The following is a 23,985-nucleotide window of genomic DNA, read 5'->3' on the forward strand; positions in this document are numbered from 1 at the left end:
TCATGGTTATTTAATTTTTGTTTTATATTTACTTCACGTGTTACTCCCAAAGACGCCACAGTTTAAATGTTTAAGTAAGTTTGTTTTGTAAAGACTAACACGCATGTGCTATTAAGGTCCATCACCACCACCCTCCTTTGTATCTACATTATGTGTAACATTTTAGGTAATTCCAATAATGCAGTTTCATTGTTGTAAAAATAATTGTTAAATAAATTTGACTTCAGGCTTTAGAATGTGATCGGTAGTTGTAAATTTAGTAGAGATTTGAATTTTGAAGGTATTGAGGTCTGTGATTGATTTTTCTGAATGCCACTCTCAGGGGAATGAATTGGAAGTAACTATCATGATGGTGGTAGAAGCACTCTGTGAACTTCATTGCCCTGAAGCTATACAGGGAATTGCTGCCTGGTCATCTTCAGTCGTTGGAAAAAATCTTCTCTGGATTAATTCAGTGGCCCAACAGGCTGAAGGGAGGTAAGTTGGAAGGAAGGAAATGGGTGATAGGGTTTCTCTATTTAAATTTTTTTGTATTACTGACTAACATTGTAATTAAATGTTGATTACACTTAATGTTGATTCTTAATTGATAACCTTTCATGTCAGAGTCTGATACAAATTGCCCTTTATGGCCAGAGTTCTTGCTCATTAGCTCTGTGCACTAAATGTTCAAACTCATTGCTGTAGGTAAACTCATTCAGTGCCTCTGTGTATGCTTATGTAAGTTTGACCAAATCTGGAAAATGTAGGGAAAATAAAAGAATGGCTCATAATTCCATCCCTTAGTGGTAACTGTTAGTTTTGGTGTACATATATGCCTTCTTTCTAGTTCTTTTTTCTCTTGTATGTAGTTTTTTATCCTCTTCACAGAAATAGCAGTATTTCTGCTGGTCTCATGATTTTGCTTTTCCTACTCAGCAATATTTAAAAAAATATTTTGCCGTGTTAAATATTCTACGATGTGATTTTTAACAACACATTTTTTTCTTCTTTTTTTTGGGAATGCACCATAATTTAACGTTCCTTATTGTTGGACAGCAAGGTTATTTATGATGTTTTTACTAATCTTAATGCACCATGGCACTTAATTCTTTGCTCATGTTTGTGATTGTTTTCTTTGAATGCATTCCTACAAGTTGATTTACTAGAAGAAAGGCTATAGACCATAAGGCTTATGATACAGACTATTGCTAATTTACCCTACATAAAAGATGGTTCCAATTTGTATCTCTAACAATAGAGTAACACCTCTTCCCTGCACGTTTGTGAATACAGAGGGCTGCTGAGAAACAAGAACCCTGCCACCATATTAGTGAAAATGTTTAATTTACATTTCTTTATTAATAATAGAACTTTCCCCATATGTTATTGACCATTTGTGATTTTTAAAAACATAGATTATGTCTTTGTGGCCGCTCGGTTTTTTCGTTATTGATCTGTGAGATTTTATCATACACCAAGGTTATTGATGCTATCTAACTTCTTGATTGGTAATTTGTTTTTAATGTTCATGTTTTTAAAAAAATAAATTTATTTATTTATTTATTTTTATTTTTGGCTGTGTTGGGTCTTCGTTGCTGTGTGGGGGCTTTTTCTAGTTGCGGTGAGCGGGGGTTACTCTTCGCTGCAGTGCGCGGGCTTCTCATTGCAGTGGCTTCTCTTGTTGCGGGGCACAGGCTCTAGGTGTGCGGGCTTCAGTAGTTGTGGCACGCAGGCTCAGTAGTTGTGGCTCACAGGCTCTAGAGCACGGGCTTAGTTGCTCCGCGGCATGTGGGATCTTCCCCGACCAGGGCTCCAACCTGTGTCCCTTGCATTGGCAGGCAGATTCTTAACCACTGTGCCACCAGGGAAGTCCCTTTTTTTTTTTGGATGCCCAGAAGTTTCAAATTATGATGTCATTAGATCTGTTAACTTTATTTTTTTTCTTGTGTTTATTTTTCTATTTAGTCTTTGCACACATTGAGATTAAATACTGATATATTCTGTTAGTTATTTTATACTGTCTCTTAAACATTTAACGATTTTTGAACTTATTTTCATTTTTTGTGAGGAAGAGATCTAATTTTGTGCCTGCTCAGCCCCACACAGAATAATCAACTCATTGTCTCAGCTCAATTGATTAACTCATTCTTTCCAGTTTTTTTAGAAATGAAATATGTGGATAATTAAAAAATAAGACTGTTTGAACTTGTGTTGAAGGTTTGAAAAGGCCTCTGTGGAGTACCAGGAGCACCTGTGTGCCATGACAGGTGTTGATTGCTGCATCTCCAGCTTCGACAAATCTGTTCTCACGTTGGCTAATGCTGGGCGTAACAGTGCCAGCCCCAAACATTCTTTGAATGGTGAGCATTCAGGGTTTAAATAAAAAGTTGTAGTCAAATAGTTTGTGCTCATGATCTTACTGTATATTTTTAGATTTCTCTGCTCTTTGAAATATTTATAACCGCTTTGGGTCTCTCTCTCTCTCTATTTTATGAAATACTTTCACTCAGGTGAATCCAGAAAAACTGTGCTGTCCAAACCAACTGACTCTTCTCCTGAGGTTATAAATTATTTGGGAAATAAAGCGTGTGAGTGCTACATTTCAATTGCTGATTGGGCTGCTGTACAGGAATGGCAGAATGCTATCCATGACTTGAAAAAGAGTACCAGCAGTACTTCTCTCAACCTAAAAGCTGATTTCAACTACATAAAGTAAGGATTTCTTACCCCATTAAACAAATTTTCAGTAACTTTAAAGTCTTCTTTTATGGCAGAAAAATATTAAAATTGTCCATATTTACTATGGCAAGATGGTTATAGTTCTAATAATACTGCCATTCTAAAAATGACTACAATGAAAAACCAACATTAGAGGTGAGGAGGGTATTCATGCAATGGGAAGACAGATTTCTATGTTGAAACAGTCATTTGGTATTGATTCTCAGAGCCTGTTTTAAAATCATAATGAAGATAAAGAGAAATTTGTCACTGCTTTAGAAAGGATAATGTTTGATGGCTTTGTTTCTAAATTAGGTGTGAATATATCAAAAACATTTATTATAAAGAGGCCAGAGTTTTTGACATTTGTAAATTAAACTCCATTTTTTGTTTTTTGTTTTTCCCTTATTCCTCTGTGCATTTATTAATCTCTTAATTCGAAATTTGAGTACAGGCTGTGTCCCAGACACTTGGCTGGGATGATAAGGGTCATTAGCTGTCCTCACCATCAAGGAGCTCAGCTTGTAGTGAGTAAATGAATTAGTGGGTAGTTTCTGCACTGAGCACGTACTGAGTGCCAGCCACTGGGGTGTAGCACTGTGTACGACAGACACAAATTCTAACCCTTGAGGAGCTGACTTTCTAGTGAGGAGGAGACACACAGACTAGGGGAATGCCATCAGGATGTCATTTGAGCACAGACTTGAAACAGACCTGATGCAAGGATGATAGGCTTGGAGTGTTCTGGAAATGCCTGGGAAGCCACTGTGGTTGGAGCAGAGTGAATAATAGGAGATAAGGGTAGAGAAGTAGGTGGGAACTCTGAAAAAGACTTTGACTCCCAATAAGGTGGAAAATCTTAGGTGGGATTTGAGTAAGAGAGGCATATCATGATTGGACTTACTGGCTCACTTTGCTGGGTTGTCAGGAGACTGGAGGTAAAGGGCCAGGGTGGACGCATGTAGACCATCTATCTGTGGGGCAAAGGTAGAGGGAGGAAAACAGATGCTATTAATTGAAGTAGGAACACAGAGAACAATGAAGTGTGTTTAAGGTACGTGAAACATGCAGACAAGATTGTTTCAGTAAGCAGTTAAGAGTTGGATTTGGAACTAAGGTGGAAACCCTAAGCTTGAGAGAGATTTGGGGAATCATTAGTATATAGGTGATAATTACAGGCCCTCTTTCTTTTTCACTCTTTATACTCCAGAGCCTTCATAAACCACCAAACCACAGATAATGCTCTGGAGAAGAGTGAGTGAAAAAGAAAGAGGGCCATGGTCAGAGTCCTTTTGAGCATCTTTGTTAAGGGATGGGAGAAGAAGCCGCTGAAGAAAACACAAGGACACTGAGGAAGGCAATGCTGGAGATGCAGAAGAACCAGACAGGAATAGTCATCCTTGTCGGGAACTTCATAGACTTTGAGCAAGAAGAGCTTTGTAGAGAGAGAAGGAGAAGCAGCCAGGTTGAATACTGTGGAGTGGTGGAGAAGCTTGAAAATGAAAAGTTTTAGTTAGGTTAATTGGGTAATGAGGTCAAGGAAAGAACGCTGTGGCTGGAACAGAGTACTGTGTGTTTATTGTAAATATTGGAGAGATTAAATGTTCTTTTAAGCCTAGGGGAAGGAGCCATAAGAAGACAGGTTGAAGAAGCAGGGTAAAGAACGGTGATTGAAGGATTAACTGGACTCCACCTTTCCTGTACCTCAAGGAAAGCAGTTAAAGTTGGATACATACAGTTTGGGGAGTGCATGTGGATTGGGGGGTAAAGGTAGAGAAAATGAAAGTCTGTGTTTGTTTCTTTTCTGAGGTGTCAGTCATTAGCTGAAAGTGCAAGGGCACTGTAGAGCATAGTGGGGACACAGCAGACCTGCCGTTTCTGTGGTGGCAGGAATGATAAGTGTGTTGGTCACCACACCAAGACAGTTCATTAGTGCCAAGTGATTATGGCTCACCTGAGAAGCTGGTGGTTGCGTTGATCCCAGCTTGGGGTTTATTAAGGTAGAAGCAGGTACAGTCAAGTGATGTACATTTCCAGTGCTGTATTCAGTGCTGGAAATGTAAGGGAGGTGACATAGTGAGAGGGACAGGAAAAGATGAGAGATTAATGGAAAAGAGGGAAATTGAGAAACTGTAAGTCATCTTGTTGGTCAGAGAACAGCTGTAATAGGAATGGGAACAGAGTGAAAGATCTGGAAGTAGCAGTGGGTTGCTAGGAGGGTAAGGCCCTCATCCTGGCGTTGAAGCTACAGACTATCGGAAGGAGTTCCAGAGGTGTACCATTTTCAGGTGAGGTGAGGAGAAGGGAAGGAAAAATCCTTTGAAAGAAGAGAAACGGGTTCCAGGAAACAGTGGAAAAGGGAGAGAAGGAGGGAGGCCAGCAATGAAAGAAGGCAGGAGTAGGATATCAGATTGAGATAATAGGAGACCTACCGGGGCTTACGCTTCAGGTGAGCAATGAGGCCATGCAGGGAATTTAGTGATAGCTTGGGGAGAACTAGGTGTTGAAGTTGCCCTGCAGAGCTCTACTGTTAGTGTTTTGGTCAGGCCCCCAAGGATAACAGACTGCAAAAAGAGGAAGGAAACATGGAGGGTTGAGTATGCTAAACTGAATGTCTGTAGCTATGACTTTCCAGTTTGCCACTCTAATTAAGATGGTAGTCACATCTTCAAAGTAAAAATAAAATGGTGGCCTACGTGGAAGGAACTTTCATCAAAGGAATTCTGTATAACTGCTTTCTTTTTCTAGAATTTGTTCTGTATTTTTGAATGGCTCCACAGGCTGGATAGAATGTAAAACAAGCTAACCAATGTTTTAATTACAGATCACTAAGCAGTTTTGAATCTGGAGAGTTTGTTGAATGTACTGAGCAATTAGAATTGTTACCAGGAGAAAATATCAATCTAGTTGCTGGAGGATCAAAAGAAAAAATAGGTATTTGAGATAATTTTAAAATTAAGTATTTTAATGAACAATTTGTTTAAAATGTTTGGCTTAGTATATTTTAGTGGAAAATCTGGAAGTTTTTCTGTACATTTTTGGGGGCAGAGTGTGAAGCAAAAAATTAGGGCTGTTCCCTTTACCTTTGATTTAGCAAATGAAAAATAGTTTAATTCAAATTAAGCAAACTAAGAAAGGCTACTGTAACACTTAGAGATTTATCTAGCCATTTTCTTTGAAAAAGTGCAAGTCGTGTTTAAATATTTTTCTTGCTTGACATCTTGATGTGGTTCATTAATTAAGTTCTATGTCACACTGGAGCATTTTGTAAAATGTAATACTGAAGTTAATATTATGAATATTTTGTGTGTTAACATTGACTTGCTAAATTCAGTGTTTGCCCCTTTAAGTAGTAGGTTGACTTACTGATTTTTGAGTCTTTGAACTCATTTTGAGAGGTCTGAGGTATTATTTTATGTGAAGTATTTTTATATAGCTATCAGAAATGCTTAATCATAGCGTCTGAACTTAATATGAAACTGCCTGAACTTAAATATGAACTTAAACATGAAAGGAGGTATTCATTGGTGATTGTTTTTTAATACTGTCAAGGTATCTTGTTACTCTTGTACATTAAAAGCGAATTAACTTAGTGGAACTTATTCAATTTCTGTAGATATGAAAAAACTGCTTCCTAACATGTTAAGTCCAGATCCAAGGGAACTTCAGAAGTCCATTGAAGTTCAGTTGTTGAGAAGTTCTGTTTGTTTGGCAACTGCTTTAAACCACATAGAACAAGATCAGAAGTGGCAGTCTATAACTGAGTAAGTGTAATCCTAAGAAGGTAAATATGCATTATGTGTACCATATGGTAAATGTGTGTAAATTGGTGGGAGTGAGACAGTTACCAGATCACTGCATCGCTAGTCATGATAGCTTCATTTTAGTTGTAGAAGTCGTATGATATGTGAATGTCGCTTGCTAATATACAGAGGTTGAAACTAAGTAAAATTAAAAGTTTTATATCCCCAAAAGCTAATATTGATACCTTGACTTGCTTGTGTCATTTTACTTAAGAGCAGGCAGTTCCTTTTTCTTCCCCCACTTTGGATGCCAGTATAGTAGCATCTTATCACACTGCTTATCCCTTTAGTGGTTATAAGTTGGAAAATCTTATTTATTAATTAGCAGTAAATATTTTCTTTCAGAAACATGGTGAAGTATTTGAAGCAAACCTGCCGCATAGCGATTGCGCCACTGAGACTTTCTACTTTAACGGTTTCACAGTCTCTGCCAGTTCTAAGTACCTTACAGCTGTATTGCTCATCTGCTTTGGAGAACACAGTTTCTAGCAGACTTTCAACAGAGGTGTGTATATGTGTATTTTTAACCAGGATATCCTTCTGAACATGAATAGGCATTAGTGTGGAACAAAGGCTGTTTTTCACATTTTAAAAATAGCATTTGTAGCATTTTTTGGACAAGCTAGTAAGTAAATCCAGAAATCTAAAATTCCATTTTCAGGCAAATTTTTATTGGAGAAGTATGTGAGGAAGATGGAGCCTAAGACGTATAATCTCAAGGATGGCTGGTTGCTTAGGTTTTTTTCTCCCTCCCTCCCTTATTTTTGGAAGAGGAGTTGGTTACGTAAATGTATACCAGATTATATAAATTTCAGATTTGACTGAAAAGAAGCGACTGTGCCTCCTCCTTCCAAATAGGGTAAAGTTTAACCAAAGATGGGCCCTTCCCAAGGGAAATAATCTTTGAGAATCTGTTTATGAAGCAGTAGTTTTATGTTTTTCTGTAACTTAGCTTCTGCTTTATAGTAAATGAGCTGTTAATTTTTTTATAAAAATGTGGCTGCTTTATTGGTAAGTACAATGATAAATTGGACTTAATATTCTGAAAAAAGTTTTTCTTTTGGCAAAACAAAGGTTTTTCTCTTTAGCGTGTTGTTTTCTCTTGTGATTAGAAGATACAGTGAAGAAAGGGGAGCGTTTAATAGATAAATCTGTAGTAGATCTGAAGTAGCTGACCTGTGGGGTCATATAAGGAGCCTGTTTACATTAAGTAGTTTTGGTTTTTCTCTGGCAGGACTGTCTTATCCCACTCTTCAGTGAAGCTTTGCGTTCATGTAAACAGCATGATGTCAGGCCGTGGATGCAGGCATTAAGATATACCATGTATCAGAGTCATTTGTTGGAGAAAATAAAAGGTAATTAGCTTTTTTTAAAAAATGGCTTTGTTGAGATATAATTACGCATTTTGAGTGTATAGTTCATGATTTTTGACATTTCTTCACCTGTGTAGCCACCAATACAGTCAAGATGTAGCATACTTATCTCACCCCCAAAGGTTTCCTTATGCTTTTTGCCAGTCATTTCTCCCATCTGTCCTGTCTTGGGCAGCTGCTGATTTGCTTCCAATCACTATAGATTAGACTCGTCTTTACTGAAGTTTTTTTAATAAATGGTACAGTATGCTCTGTGTCTGGCTTCTCTTGCTCAGCATTTTATTTTTTAAGGTTCCCTGTGTTCCATGTGTCAGTAGTGCCATCCTTCCTATAGCTGAGTAGCATCCATTGTATGAGTATACATCGTATGAATGTACATTGTATGACTATACCACAGTTTGTTTATCTGTTGATCCTTTGATGGATATTTGAGTTGTTTTCAAATTTGGGCTGTTATGTCTAAAGCTGCTGTGAAATTCATGTACAGGTCTTTGGGTGGATATATATTTGCCTTTCTCTTAAGTAAATGCCTAGGATTGGAATTGTTGGGTCATATGGTTTAACTTTTGAAATAGTTCGACAGTTTCTTATGAAGTGATTGTACATTTTACACTCCTTCTGACATCTACATACTTGCTATAGTGGGTCTTTAATTTTAGTTACTGGAGTGAATGTATAATAGTATCTCATTGTGGTTTTATTTGTATTTTCCTGATGATTAATGATATTGAGCATCTTTTCATTTGAATAGTGGCCATTGTATATCTTATTTTATAAGTGTTCAACTCTTACCCATTTTTAATGAAGTCATAAGACTTAAATATTCTGGATTCAAATTCTTTGTCAGATACAATGTACCGTGAATGTTTTAAATGCTTCAATTGAATAGTTAGAGAATTAGTATTTGTATCAATATTCATAGGTCTCATTTTTAAGAAAGAAATGTCATGTTAAACGGATGTTAGCAATTTCCTTTTCGCTCTAATACAGAAAAGTTGCCAGAATTCTGTAGAATTAGTCAATAATGTGGTCGCTAGGGTTACCGAGTAAATTTGAGTATTAAATTTTAAGTAAGCCAATGCTGGGATATGGACTTGTAGTGCAGGGTGATTACTGGCAACTGTGACTCACTTGGACCCTCAGTGCCAGATAGACCTGGGTTTGGATCCTTAGCCCAACACTTGGAAACTGAGGGACCTTAGGGCAAATCATTAAACTCCTGAGTCGCTTTGCTTTTCAGTTATGGGGGTTGCCCCACTCATGGGATTCTTGTAAGGATTATAGGAAATGAGACAAGGTATATAAAAGCCCTAGCACAGAGCATGGCATATAATAGGAATACAAATATCATCTCCTTTCCCATCCTTCCCATATTGAATAAGTTTTAAAACTGAGAAGAAAAAGTCAGTAACCCAGTAGTTACATTTGGAGACAGAACTTCACTCCTCCTTACTTTTCTTTCTTTATTCAGCAAGTGTTTATCAAAATATGTGTTTTGTGCCAGGTACTGTGCTACAAGTTGGGATGTAATGGTGAACAAGACAAGCCTTTTTTCTGCATTCCTAGGACCAGAGGGATTCTGGAGTCTAGCAGGGAAAATTGTCATCAAGCAAGGAGCAGCAATATGGTGTGCTAAATGGAAGTGCACATGCATGGTGCTTAAAATAGCACAAGGGCACCGATTTAATCCTAGGAATCAGAAAAGGACTTGGGGAGGAAGTAACATTTAAGCTGAGACCAAGGGTGGGTAGAGATGAGAAAGAAGGCAGACTAATTTAGTTAGAGAAAATATCATGTGCGAAGTCCAGCAACAGTAGTAAAAGATTCTTAGATGACTCAATTCTCAATTCTCGCCTAAGGGAGAATGGGAAGAGATGAAGCTGGATGAGATTGAGATTAGAATGCAGTGTAAGCATCAGTGCCTCGTAAGCCAAATTTCGGAGTTGGGGCTTTATCGGAAGGACAGTGGAAGGCATGAAAGGGAAGTTAAGTGTTCAGATTTACCTTTGTGTAAGATCAGTTCAGTTGCAGATGGGAGAATGAATTAGAAGAGGCTAAGGCTGGGGGCAGAGGGACCAGTTAGGCTGAAGTCCCTGCTAAAGATAACCAAGGTAGTAGCAGTAGGGACAGAAAAAAGCAGATGTGATATGAGGATTGAAAGTAAAGGCTAAGATGACTGCCAGGCACCTGCTCAGGTAGCCAAGTTGATCGTGTGCCTTTACCTGAGAAAGAGAAAACAGAGACGAAAGTAGGTTTGGAGGGTGGTGGAAAACTGATTCCATGTAACACAGGTTAAAGTGCCTTTGAAATACCTGAGTATAGGTGACTGGTAGGCAGGTGGGACTCAGATGTCAGGTCTGGGCTAGAGATAAAGATTCAAGAGTCATCAGCATTTGTATGGTAATGGAAGCCACAGGAGCAGATGATATTGTCCAGGGAGAGTATGCAGAGTGAGAAGAGTAGAGAGCCTAGGACTGACCCCAAGGAACACCAATTATAATGGATGGGTAGTGGATGAGAAGGAGAATGAGAAAGGTTCTTCAGAAAGGTAGGAGTAAACCAGGAGAGAATGGCATGGTAGAAGGGCAGAGGGTACTTACTCAAGAAGGGGGGATGGTCTGGCCTTACCCTCATTCCCCACCCTTTGGCTTAGGCTCTTTACTAAAACAATTCAGAAGCTAAAAAGTTAAATTTCTTATACTGAACGATTTTTACTTTTGTCTACTCCATTGTATACATTTATTTTAACAAACATTTATTGTTTATTGTATGCCAAGCACTATGCTAGCTGTTAGGGATTAAAAGATGATGAAAAACGAATTATCTTTATTTAGGGAGGTAGTGGGGAAGGGAATAGTTGGGGAAGAAATTTTTTGGCCATGTTTCTGTGCAATCTGGGATTAGACCAGGCAAGGACTAATAAAACATTTTCTTCTCTCCAGAACAAACAATTCCAATTAGAAGCCATCTTATGGAATTAGGTCTAACAGCAGCAAAATTTGCTAGAAAACGGGGGAATGTGTCACTTGCAACAAGACTGCTGGCACAGTGTAGTGAGGTTCAGCTGGGAAAGACCACCACTGCCCAGGATTTGGTCCAGCATTTTAAAAAACTATCAACTCAAGGTCAAATGGATGAAAAATGGGGGCCTGAACTGGACATTGAAAAAACCAAATTGCTGTATACAGCAGGTTAGTAAAATGAATTATGATTAATACACGACTATAATAAAAATCATGTGTGTGAATGTTACTGTGTATGGTGTAAGGCAATAATAGAAAAGTTGATTTTTTTCAACTGTTGCAGAAAATTTGGGTCCTGAAGAGTAAGTTTTGTGTAATTGACTTACCTCTGTAATTTGGTGCTTTTAAAAGAGGTAATTTTGTTATTGTTTATTAAAGTAGGAAATGTTTGCAGAGATCATTGATTATCACTGAATTTACAATATTACTTTATCCTGAAAGAATGTCATTTGTTTGCTTCTAAGGGCTGGTGTTTTGATTTTTTATAGGCCAGTCAACACACGCAATGGAGATGTTGAGTTCCTGCGCCATATCTTTCTGCAAGTCTGCCAAGGCTGAACATGCTGTTGCCAAGTCAATTCTGACATTGGCTAAATGGATCCAGGCAGAATGGAAGGAAATTTCAGGGCAGCTGAAACAGGTTTACAGAGCTCAGCAGCAGCAGAACTTGACAGGTCTTTCTACTTTATCTAAAAACATACTCACTCTAATTGAACTACCGTCTGTTAATACAATGGAAGAAGAGTATCCTCGGATCGAGAGCGAATCTACAGGTAGGATTTGTTTGGTTAGCTTTAAAATACTAATTTTAGAAGTTATTTCCCCCTATTTTAAAGTGTACAGTGTTAGGCTGGCTATAATTGGCCACAAAAACTGTCTCTGTGGAAATTTAGTATATTATATTGCCCAGAAGTGACTAAAGCACATTTCTTTAGCATCTGATGCCACTGTGGAAGTCACTGAACTCCGCCTCCCAGGCCTTACTTCCCACCTCCCCAGTTCATGGTGCTTTTATGGACCTTGATGTTTTTCCTGGCAGTAAGGTCCTGCCCATGATATCTAAAATTCTACCTCATGCTAGGAGGAACAACAAAGATACAGAATAGTGGCCTCTGGTCCCGTTGACTGGTGGGGCACAGAAACTACAGAAAGGTTCACGTTTCACATCCTGACACTAGTGCTAGTAACAGAAGGGTACTCGACAAATAGGGTGGTTAATTCATGCAGTGTTTGAGTGCCTGTTATGGTAGGCACCATTGTCCAGGTTTTACAGATTGGGAGATAACTAACCTTTTTGCTGAAACATGAGAATTTTGTGCATGTCGTTCATTTTGTTGTTGTGAAGCCTAGAATTGTAGTTACTTACATTGGTCTTACTAAGTAATTCTAATCTGTGTACTATAGGGGTCTTTATTCACAAGGGATATGTCTTGTGATCATTATAAATCTTCATATTGGCAAGTGGCACTATAGCAGGAGATTTCTTCACTTCTAAACTGGAAATAAAGATATTTACGTCATGAATCTTTGATTGAATGAAATTGTATACTCATCACCTATCTATTATTTTTGCCAGAATGTTTAAGCTGAATCTAATTGTGAGGAAATGGCCAGTCAAATCCAAAATGCAAGACATTCTAGAACACATCTGACACCTGAACTGTTCGTAAAGTTCAGTATCATGAAAGACATTGATGTGTTTTACAGGGTGATAATTTAAGCTTACTTGGGAAGCTGAGTTGATTCATTTAAACATATTAGCCTTTTAGAAAAGCATAATACAAATGTGTGCTTATATAACGTTACAGAACTTATTATTTGCAGATAGTAAAATCCTAAAATGTTAATGGGAATGCCATTAGAAACTTATGAATGTGACATTGTTATTTTTTTCTCCGCTATGGCAGTACATATTGGAGTTGGAGAACCTGACTTCATTTTGGGACAGTTGTATCACCTATCTTCAGTACAGGCGCCTGAAGTAGCCAAATCTTGGGCAGCGTTGGCTAGTTGGGCTTACAGGTGGGGCAGAAAGGTGGTTGACAATGCTAGGTATGTACGTTGAAATGTGTAATTTATTTAATGCATTGCAAAATAGAGTTTTTTTTTTATAAATTTATTTATTTTATTTATTTATTTTTGGCTGCATTGGGTCTTCGTTGCTGCGCGTGGGCTTTCTCTAGTTGCGGTGAGCGGGCTTCTCATTGCAGTGGCTTCTCTTGTTGCGGAGCACGGGCTCTAGGCGTGGGCTTCAGTAATTGTGGCACATGGGCTTAGTAGTTGAGGCTCGTGGGCTCTAGAGTGCAGGCTCAGTAGTTGTGGCACACGGGCTTAGTTGCTCCGCGGCATGTGGGATCTTCCTGGACCAGGGATCGAACCCATGTCCGCTGCATTGGCAGGCGGATTCTTAACCACTGTGCCACCAGGGAAGCCCACAAACCAGAGATTTAAAATCTCTGCTGACATGGCGAAGTTTCGGTAGCTGAAATACTGATGATTTGTTTTATTTTTATAGTCAGGGAGAAGGTGTTCGTCTGCTGCCTAGAGAAAAATCTGAAGTTCAGAATCTGCTCCCAGACACTATAACCGAAGAAGAAAAAGAGAGAATATATGGTATTCTTGGTCAAGCTGTTTGTCGGCCAGCGGGGATTCAGGCAAGGAAAACATGATACAGTGTTTGGGGGAAATAGTGTCAAGTTCACTGTTCTAAATCACATATACTTGATTAAATGTTTTGTTTTAAATGAAACTTTGATAAGATGAAGGTGAGTTAAAGTATTTTTCTAATAAGAAGAATGTGATTTCTTGAGAAATCAAGTCATTTCCTTAGGGTCCTGTTAAAAAAGGTGAAGTTTGTTTTATGTAGATTTCTCTTTTAATTGCTCTTCTGATCAGAAATTCTTTTTTTTTTTTAATTTTTATTTATTATTTATTTATTATGTTTATTTTTGGCTGTGTTGGGTCTTCGTTTCTGTGTGAGGGCTTTCTCCAGTTGCGGTGAGTGGGGGCCACTCTTCATCGTGGTTCGCGGGCCTCTCACTATCGCGGCCTCTCTTGTTGCGGAGCAGAGGCTCCAGACGCTCAGGCTCAGTAGTTGTGGCTTACGGGCCCAGTTGCTCCACGGCATGTGGGATCTTCCCAGACCAGGGCTCGAACCCGTGTCCCCTGCATTGGCAGGCAGATTCTCAACCACTGTGCCACCAGGGAAGCCCCAGAAATTCTTAATACTGGCTTGGAAGCTTTTAAAATATGCCAGTGTCTAAGCCCTTTTGCACATATTCTGGATGGAACGTTTGTGTATGTGTTGGGGATGGGAGGGTTTATTGAAGTTTTACTAGGTGATTCTAAATTATACAGCCATAGCTGAAAACCAGCAGACTAGATGGTCTGTAGGATTTACTCCCTCCCCTCTCAAAGTTCTATGAATTCTAGAATGTTATAACTATTAAGTATTTAGTTGTAGACTTTAGAAGTTTGCATTTTATTTGCTGAGATAAAACTGTGTTGACTTAGTTCTTAGTGTCTGTCAAAGCTGGTGTTAAGTACATGTGCAGTACTGTAGAGAGAGTAAGGTAATTCTCTGCAGGCAGAGTATTATGTTGTAACTCTGAAGCATTTAAATTCCCCAAATCAAAATCTTTGATCTTTGCTAAATGCTTATATCCTTCATCATTAGCTACATTAGTGAATATATCATAAAGAGAAGCATAGTAACATTGATTTAATATGTATAACACTAAATGTGGAGTATTTTGGTCATAAATGAGAAAATGCTTGCATATATTAGGAAAATCACGTACCTTTTTCCCTTTTTTAATTTGTGCCCAGAAATAGCAAATTTTTTTGCCCTATTTCTCTTCAGGATGAAGATATAACACTTCAGATAACAGAAAGTGAAGATAATGAGGAAGATGACATGGTTGATGTTATCTGGCGTCAGTTAATATCAAGCTGCCCATGGCTTTCAGAACTCGATGAAAGTGCAACAGAAGGAGTTATTAAAGTGTGGAGGAAAGTTGTAGATAGAATCTTCAGCCTGTACAAACTATCTTGCAGTGCATATTTTACTTTCCTTAAACTCAATGCTGGTCAGGTAGGTAGCACAGTGTTCTGTTAGGAAAGTTTATTTGAAATTTCTAGTAGATGAAAACAGTATTCTGAATTGTCTTATTTTTCCCTTTTGTTTTTCATCCTTAGATTCCTTTAGATGAAGATGACCCTCGGCTACATTTAAGTCACAGAGCAGAGCAGAGCACGGACGACGTGATTGTGATGGCCACGTTGCGATTGCTCAGATTGCTTGTGAAGCATGCTGGAGAGCTTAGGCAGTATCTGGAACATGGCTTGGAAACAACACCGACTGCGCCATGGAGAGGTGATAGTCTAAATAAAATGTTTCAGGAAAAATTATTTCTGGGTAGAATATAATAAGACTGTTGAAAAATAATAGTTCCTTGGACTTCCCTGGAGGTCCAGTGGTTAAGACTCTGTGCTTCCACTGCAGAGGGGCACGGGTTCAATCGCTGGTCAGGGAACTAAGATCACACATGCCGAGTGGTGTGGCCAAAAAAAAAAAGTTCCTCTATGTTTACTATTTGAATGTGTTATGAAATAGCTATATTAGTTCATAGGACACTCTGGACTGCTTGTTATACCACTTCCCTCCCACCTTTCAGAGAAATGGAAGGCTGAGAGGCGGAAGCTTTTTATATACAAAAGGAATTTTGGAGAGAGTGGTAAGAATAAGTTTCAAAAACTTTCATATACCCTTTGAAAAAATTGTCTGTTTCTGCCTTCTTTTACAGGCACTCACGAAAATATATTTCTCTATAACATTTTTGAATTGCTTAGGATTTTGATTATAGCTCTGTACCCCAACTAAACTTGCAAATCAAGAACTATTGTGTATGGTTCTTTGCTATCACAGGGAGAAATTTGAGGTTCTTAGAACTAATGCTGACATATATCAAGTTTTATCCTTTTGCCTCCACCATGTTGACTGTTTTTAATAACTTTAAAGTATTTTTCTTTCTTATCCTGAAGGAATTATTCCACAACTTTTCTCACGCTTAAACCACCCTGAAGTGTATGTGCGCCAAAGTATTTGTAACCTTCTCTGCCGTGTGGCTCAAGATTCCCCACATCTCATATTGTATCCTGCAATAGTGGGCACCATATCGCTTAGTAGTGAATCACAGGCTTCAGGTAAGGAATTTTAAATACTGCTACTTTAAGTATAAATGAGTTTGCAAACAACGTTTGTTAGGTAAAATTTTTTAAGCTTTATGTTCCAGAGTTGATAGAGTTTGTAATTTTTCCATAATAATAATAGTAAAAATAATAACACCATTTATTGAGTAACTACCGTGTCTGGCAGTAGGATGTGTGCTTTACACGATATCTTCAGTCTCACAGTAACCCACCAAGGCTTGGAGAAATCTCAGGTTCACCGAGCTGAATTAACTGGCAGACAAGGATTGAAAATAAGTTCTGGACTCTGGCTGGGGGAACACTTTATTTGTTGAGACTCATTTATTATATTTTCCCCCATTTATCTTTTATTAGCTTATAATATTAATAAATATAGAAGCTGAACTTGTAAAAAGGCAGAATATCCATGATCTTTGGTCAACTTAGTGCACAGAAGGCAAAATTAGTTAAATGAGTGCTCTGGGATCAAATACATTATTGATGTTTTCCCTAACTCAACATATGCACATGGGAGAAGTATCCAAATTATACCTTATTCTCCTATTTCACTTTAGGAAATAAATTTTCCTCTGCAATTCCAACTTTACTTGGCAATATTCAAGGAGAAGAATTGCTGGTTTCTGAATGTGAGGGAGGAAGTCCTCCTGCTTCTCAAGATAGCAATAAGGATGAGCCTAAAAGTGGATTGAATGAAGACCAAGCCATGATGCAGGATTGCTACAGCAAAATTGTAGATAAACTGTCCTCTGCAAACCCAACTATGGTGTTACAGGTACAAAAAAACCAACTCATATGTTTTAAAATAAATTTTTATTGGAACCACCCCCCCACCCAAAAAAACCCAAAAAAACTCACCTAAAAACTAAACCCATAAAACTGTTACGGAAATATTATTCAAGGAGTAAAGCTTTTAAATAACCAAAATTGGTTTTATAAATCTTTACTGATAGAATCACTGATCAAGGTTCTCTAATTGGATAATGAACAAGATGCACACATTTCACTTGCAATGTCCAGTGTTTGCAGAACTGTGCTGTGTGTAGATTTGTAGATGAGCATATTTGGATGTGCCGTGTGTGCAGGTTCAGATGCTCGTGGCTGAGCTGCGCAGGGTCACTGTTCTCTGGGATGAGCTCTGGTTGGGAGTTCTGTTACAGCAACACATGTATGTCCTGAGACGAATTCAGCAGCTGGAAGATGAGGTGAAGAGAGTCCAGAACAACAATACCTTACGCAAGTATGTTTTCATATACTTACACTCCAAAAACATAGCTGCCTCTTTTTTTTTTTAATGTAAAATACATATAAAGTTTGCTGTTTCAACTAATTTTAAGTGTACAATTCAGTTGCAGTAAGTACATTCACAGTGTTATGTCAAATTCCGGAACTTATCCATCATCCCAAACAGCTCCGTACCCATTTAATAGTACTTCCCTTCTCCCCTATCCCCAGCCCCTGGTTACCACTATTTTGCTTTCTGTCTTTATGAATTTGACTATTCTAAGTACCTCGTGTGACTGGTATCATACAGTATTTGTCCTTTTGTGTCTGGTTTATTTCACTTATCATAATGTTTTGAAGGTTCATTCCATGTTGTAGCATGTATCAGAATTGGCTTCCTTTTTATTGCTGAATAACATTCCATCGTATGGATATACCACGTTTTATTTATGCACTCATCTGTCAATGGACACTTGAGTTGCTCACTCATGAGTGCATGAGATGCACTCATCTGTCAATGGACACTTGAGTTGCTCTTGTCTTTTGGCTGTTGTAAACAATGCTTCTGTCAGCATTGCTTTACAAATATCTGTTTGAGTCCCTGCTTTTAATTGTGTGTGAGCCAATGGATTTGCTGGGTCAGATAGTAATTCTATGTTTAACTTGTAGATGAACTGGTAAACTGGGTTCCAATTTCTCCATATCCTTGCCAACATTTGTTATTTTCTGTCTTTTTGATAGTAACATCCTAATGTGTGTGAAATGGTATCTTGAGGCTTTGATTTGCATTTCTCTAATGACTAATAATGTTGAGCGTATTTTCATGTGCTTATTGAGCATTTGTATACCTCCTTTGGAGAAGTGTCTGTTTGAAGCCTTTGCCCATTTTTGAACTGGGTTGTTTTATTGTTGTTGAGTTTTAGGGGCTCTCTAAATATTCTGGATATTAATCCCTTATCATACACATGATTTGCAAATATTTTACCCCTGTTTTATGCATTGTCTTTTTCACTCTCTTGAGTGAAAAAAAATGTCTTTTTTTTTTTAAAATTTATTTCTGGCTGTGTTGGGTCTTTGCTGCACGCGGGCTTTCTCTAGTTGCAGAGAGCAGGGGCTACTCTTCATTGTGGTGCGCGGGCTTCTCATTACGGTGGCTTGTCTTGTTGCGGAGCGTGGGCTTCAGTAGTTGTGGCACGTGGGCTCAGTAGTTGTGGCACACGGGGTTAGTTGCTCTGTGGCATGTGGGATCTTCCTGGACCAGGGATCGAACCCGTGTGCCCTGCATTGGCAGGCGGATTCTTAACCACTGCGCCACCAGGGAAGTCCAAAAAAATGTCTTTTGATGCACATGATTTTTTAGTATTGATGTAGCCCAGTTTATCAATTTTTTCTTTTGTTTTCTTCTAAGAGTTTTAAATAAAGCCTTAGCTTTTATGTTAAGGTCTTTGATCCATTTTGACTTATTTTTTGACACATAGTAAAAGGTAAGAGTTCAGCTTCATTCTTTTGTAAGCAGATATCCAGCTTTCCCGGCACCACTTGTTGAAAAGAGAAGGCGCCCCTTTTATATGCTGGATTTTTTGCAATGCTGTTTTTAGTCAGTTACTTTGCTAATATTTCATTACTTTATTTTGACTATTCTTTGATACTGTTTACTTACACTTGACAATTAAATTGTTCCTTGTTTGTATTGAACTCTTTACATCTTTCTGGTCAGAGAAGAGAAAATTGCAATCATGCGGGAGAAGCACACGGCTTTGATGAAGCCCATTGTGTTTGCTTTGGAGCATGTGAGGAGCATCACGGCGGCCCCTGCAGAAACGCCTCATGAAAAGTGGTTTCAGGATAACTACGGTGATGCGATAGAAAATGCCCTAGAAAAACTGAAGACACCATCAAACCCTGCAAAGCCTGGAAGCAGCTGGATTCCATTTAAAGAGGTACAGAAAAATCTCAAGAATGCTACTGAAATAGGAAATTCCCTGAGATAAAAAATTTAAGTAAGGGGACTCTTTTTACTTAGAACACAAGAGAACTTTCTAAGCCCATGGAAGGCAGTCAGTGGTCAGTTGCTTGTAAAGAATATAGAGAAAGGTGTTTTCTTCATTTTTGAGAATTTGAGGGTGAGTGGGCCTAGGGTGGCAAACTTAAATCTACTGAGGGTTCACTCCAGGGAAGAATATACTGTAAGAAATTAGGCAAGGAAGGAGCTGTGGCCTTGAGCTAAATATTGACTGCCTGCTATATTCTTCTCATAAAAGATTAAGAAATTTAATCTTGGACCTATGTAGTTTTTCTTGGTGGAGTGGTATTCAGTATTTCTAACAGACAAAATATTCACATGTAACAACATCATTTTTTATAAGGAATTCTTTGACAGCAGTTCTGCATAGCCTGTTTGAGAGATGATTAGTGTATTTAAATACTTGGGAATCCTTATCTTTTATGTTTTGGTCCCCTTAATTCTGTATGTTCTTTGGTTTTCATCTGTTTCAGCAATAGCACCACTAGTTGGGGGAGCCTGTTTATTTATTTATTTTAAATTTATTTATTTTATTTTTGACTGTGTTGGGTCTTTGTTGCGGTGCGCGGGCTACTCATTGCAGTGGCTTCTCTTGTTGCAGAGCACGGGCTCTAGGCACGTGGGCTTCAGTAGTTGTGGCACGTGGGCTCAGTAGCTGTGGCACGTGGGCTCAGTAGTTGTGGCTCGCGGGCTTTAGAGCGCAGGCTCAGTAGTTGTGGCACACGGGCTTAGTTGATCTGCGGCACGTGGGATCTCCCCGGACCAGGGCTCGAACCCGTGTCCCCTGCATTGGCAGGAGGATTCTTAACCACTGTGCCACCAGGGAAGCCCCGGGGGAGCCTATTTAAGCTACCTTGTAGCTTTTTTTCTTATCCCTTCTTTCCCTATCCCTTTCCTATATTGGTCTTAACTGATTTCCTTAGCTTTAGTAATGAAAAAACTATTAAAAGATACAGTGTAGAGACAAAAAGTACACCTGACTTTAACTAGTAAATGCAAAGTAGAGGAAACTAGAGGAAATGCTAAATTCAGGGGAAATGCCTTAGAAGCACAAGCTAAGAGCACTAACATGAAGGATGAAGTTTATTATGTGTGGCCTAGCCAAAACTTGTTTCCTCGTGTTCCAGCAGTAGTTTCTTGCTTCTTTGTGTTCTTCTCAGTAAATCAACCAAGAAATCCAGAGGAGGAGACAGGGAGAATACTTTTTTTTTTTTAATTGAAGTATAGTTGATTTATAATGTGGCGTTACTTTCTGCTGTACAGCAAAGTGACTCTTTTATATATATAGATTTACATTCTTTTTCATATTCTTTTCCATTATGGTTTATCCCAGGATACTGAATACAGTTCCCGGTGCTCTACAGTAGGGCCTTGTTCATCCATCCTATGTATACTAGTTTGTATCTGCTGATCCCAGTCTTTCCCCCACCCCCACCCCCTTCCCAGGGGGAATACTTTTTTTTTTTTTTAATTTTTTTTATTTATTTATGGCTGTGCCGGGTCTTCGTTTCTGTGCGAGGGCCTTCTCCAGCTGCGGCAAGCGGGGGCCACTCTTCATCGCGGTGCGCAGGCCTCCCACTATTGCGGCCCCTCCCGCTGCGGAGCACAGGCTCCAGATGCGCAGGCTCAGCAATTGTGGCCCACGGGCCCAGCCGCTCCGCGGCATGTGGGATCCTCCCAGACCAGGGCTCGAACCCGCGTCCTCTGCATTGGCAGGCGGACTCCCAACCACTGCGCCACCAGGGAAGCCCGGGAATACTTTTTAAAAACCCCGTGTGTGTGTGTGTGTGTGTGTGTGTGTGTGTGTGTGTGTGAAATAAGTCATAGAGAAAAATTTTAGAAGTCCTATGTCCCTCCATAATTATATCTCCCTTTCCACAACCACTGCTCTGAATTTTGAATTAATCATTACTTACTTTAAAAAAACAGTTTTTATTGATACATTTCTAAATGGTATATTGTTTAGCTTCTCCTGTTTTTGAGCTTCATATAAATGAGATTATATTGTATGTACATGCATGTGTTTACCACTTCCATAATTGATGGATCAGCATTAGGTTTTTGTTTTTGTTTTTTTTTAATGTCATCCATATTTTGTATACAGCTGAACATTGATAGATTATGGGACAATACCACAGTTTATCCTTTGTCCTGTCAGTGGATACTTGAGGTGTTTCCAGTTGTCTTTTTCCTTTTATGAACAAATGTTGCTAAAGATTGATTTAAAAATTTTCACATGAAAGCAGAGCCCAGAGTTCATTAAATCAGGTATAGATTATTGAGTTAGCTACAAGTAGAGATACAGCTATACATGATCCACTCCTGTGAGTTATTAGAAGAGATTGTGTGTTTTTCTGCATACTTAAAGTAGTCAGAGCTCTAAATTGTTACCACATTTTCAGATGGCTTCCTTAAGGGTGTGTCTACCTGACAGCCAATAGCTGGCTATATCTTTTGCTCTATTGCAAGGACTGAAGTGACTTGTACAAGGGCATTGATTGGACATAACTTAACAGTGGGGAATATGCTACAAGCCTTGAATTTTGTGATCACAGTAGTGATTTCTTTCCATCTGCTATGATTTCATTGCATATTTGTACAGAGGAGGTGGGAGAGGTCTGAACAAAGTAGAAATCACCTAGAGCATATCAGCACACCAGTGTTTCCCCTCCCAGGATGGCCCAAATATGTAACATCAAATTAAATGTAAGAACTAGACTAGAGGTGTTTGTATTTTAAATTTATCTTTAAGCCAGATTGAATGTAGAAGAAAATAAGTGTTGTAATGGTACTGTAAACTTTTCCTATCTTAAATATAGATAATGCTGAGTTTGCAACAGAGAGCACAGAAACGTGCAAGTTACATCTTGCGTCTTGAAGAAATCAGCCCGTGGCTGGCTGCCATGACTAACACTGAAATTGCTCTTCCTGGAGAAGTCTCAGCCAGAGACACTGTCACAATCCACAGTGTGGGTGGAACCATCACAATCTTACCTACCAAAACGAAGCCAAAGAAACTTCTCTTTCTCGGGTCAGATGGGAAGAGCTATCCTTATCTTTTTAAAGGTGGGATTTAAAAGAAGAACATTAGTCTGATTATTAACACTGTGTGTGTGTGTGTGTGTGTGTGTGTGTGTGTGTGTGTGTGTGTGTGTGTGTGTGTTAGGATTGTTTTAGGTGAATATCTGTATGTCGTGAATAGCCTGGAGTATCCTGTATTTTGATAGAAGTGGTTGGAGGCTGTGTAGTGTGATTTTCCATTGCTTCCTCTCTTCTTGCTTATAAACTTATACAAGCAGGGCAACTGAGGTACAGCTAATAATGCTGGTATCTAATACCTTGTGACTGAATAGAATGTTCTCTAATGCTCTCATTGTGCTTCTTTGGCTGTCAGTTCTTGACTGCTGTTGCTAATTGAGAGGGACACAAAAAAGTGGTATGTTTCCGGTCCTATCCCATTGCACTTCACCCCATCTGGTCACCTACTCTAGCTACTTTAATTTTGTTTCCATAGGATTGGAGGATTTACATCTGGATGAGAGAATAATGCAATTTCTGTCAATTGTAAATACTATGTTTGCTACAATCAATCGCCAGGAATCACCCCGTTTCCACGCCCGACACTATTCCGTAACACCACTAGGAACTCGGTCGGGCCTGATCCAGTGGGTGGATGGAGCCACGCCCTTATTTGGTCTTTACAAACGATGGCAACAACGGGAAGCTGCCCTACAAGCACAAAAGGTTGATTAAAATTAAAATATGTGCTTTTATTTGAATGTTAATAAACAGGTAATATGTATTAGTCTGTTCTCTGATATATGTGACATATTTCTAGTCTTACTGCCCTTGAGGATTTTTTCCAAGTTTATAAGAGTTAAAGAAGGAGTAGACACAACTTTAAATTTGGAGTTAATCACTGTGGCATCCTATTTTGTACCCGTGAAATTTATTATGATTTAGAACAGTTTTTTAGAATTCATTTTAGCTAAGTATCTGAGTGCTTAGTGTATATGACAGTAGTAGTACTAAGTACTACAGATAAGAAGATAAATTTTTAAACAGTCACAACTTCAGGTTCCAACATCTAGACAAATAAAATGAATCTAAGTAGGGTAGGTATGGGAAGGAGCAAGAGTTTGAAAGGCTTCAAATTTTTTTAGGTAGGCATAGGAGACTACAGAACAATTACTGAGGGGGTAAATTGGAGATGGAATTAGAGAAGGGCTATTTAAATTTTTGTCTAAGGTGTTTCTGAATATCTGTTGTTAATTTTACATTGATTAAGTCATATTGGTGAAGAATGAAATACGTGCAATAAATGAGTGATAAATTTTAAACAGAATTATATGTTACAAAGAAGAATGTAACTTGGATGTTGAGCTTGAATTGAACCTCAAGAAAATATAACAGTAGACAGAGTTTTCAATAAAGTAGTAATACCGAATTAAGAAAATGATATGTAGATTGTAAGAAAGATGCCTAGTTCAGACAACTTGGCTATTTGATGGATGAGATTTAGCTAGCTAAGTAGAGAGTTCCGCTGAAAAACCAGTTTTTAAAATACTGCTTTATATTCAAGGTAATCTTTATCCTTATTTAAACAAAGTTGATCTTTTCTTTAAAAAAAA

General features: G+C 38.6%; 1 protein-coding gene across 4 annotated transcripts in view; it reads left to right on the top strand.

Moving 5' to 3' along the window:
- The window catches only part of SMG1 (SMG1 nonsense mediated mRNA decay associated PI3K related kinase), a 97,472-nt gene that overhangs the window by 48,119 nt on the left and 25,368 nt on the right, over positions 1-23,985 (top strand). For all 4 annotated transcript variants that reach the window (XM_057530204.1, XM_057530200.1, XM_057530202.1 and 1 more), the window contains 19 exons: positions 323-477; positions 2,200-2,342; positions 2,493-2,694; positions 5,525-5,634; positions 6,317-6,464; positions 6,849-7,008; positions 7,738-7,858; positions 10,819-11,067; positions 11,388-11,672; positions 12,807-12,951; positions 13,415-13,553; positions 14,762-14,992; positions 15,097-15,274; positions 15,943-16,104; positions 16,665-16,882; positions 17,193-17,347; positions 19,049-19,271; positions 22,174-22,420; positions 22,869-23,098. In XM_057530204.1, coding sequence (XP_057386187.1) covers positions 323-477; positions 2,200-2,342; positions 2,493-2,694; positions 5,525-5,634; positions 6,317-6,464; positions 6,849-7,008; positions 7,738-7,858; positions 10,819-11,067; positions 11,388-11,672; positions 12,807-12,951; positions 13,415-13,553; positions 14,762-14,992; positions 15,097-15,274; positions 15,943-16,104; positions 16,665-16,882; positions 17,193-17,347; positions 19,049-19,271; positions 22,174-22,420; positions 22,869-23,098 — 3,501 coding nt within the window. The remainder of the gene's footprint in view (positions 1-322; positions 478-2,199; positions 2,343-2,492; positions 2,695-5,524; positions 5,635-6,316; positions 6,465-6,848; positions 7,009-7,737; positions 7,859-10,818; positions 11,068-11,387; positions 11,673-12,806; positions 12,952-13,414; positions 13,554-14,761; positions 14,993-15,096; positions 15,275-15,942; positions 16,105-16,664; positions 16,883-17,192; positions 17,348-19,048; positions 19,272-22,173; positions 22,421-22,868; positions 23,099-23,985) is intronic.

The sequence above is a fragment of the Balaenoptera acutorostrata genome, chromosome 15, assembly GCF_949987535.1.
Source record: "Balaenoptera acutorostrata chromosome 15, mBalAcu1.1, whole genome shotgun sequence".
Taxonomy (NCBI): Eukaryota; Metazoa; Chordata; class Mammalia; order Artiodactyla; family Balaenopteridae; genus Balaenoptera; species Balaenoptera acutorostrata.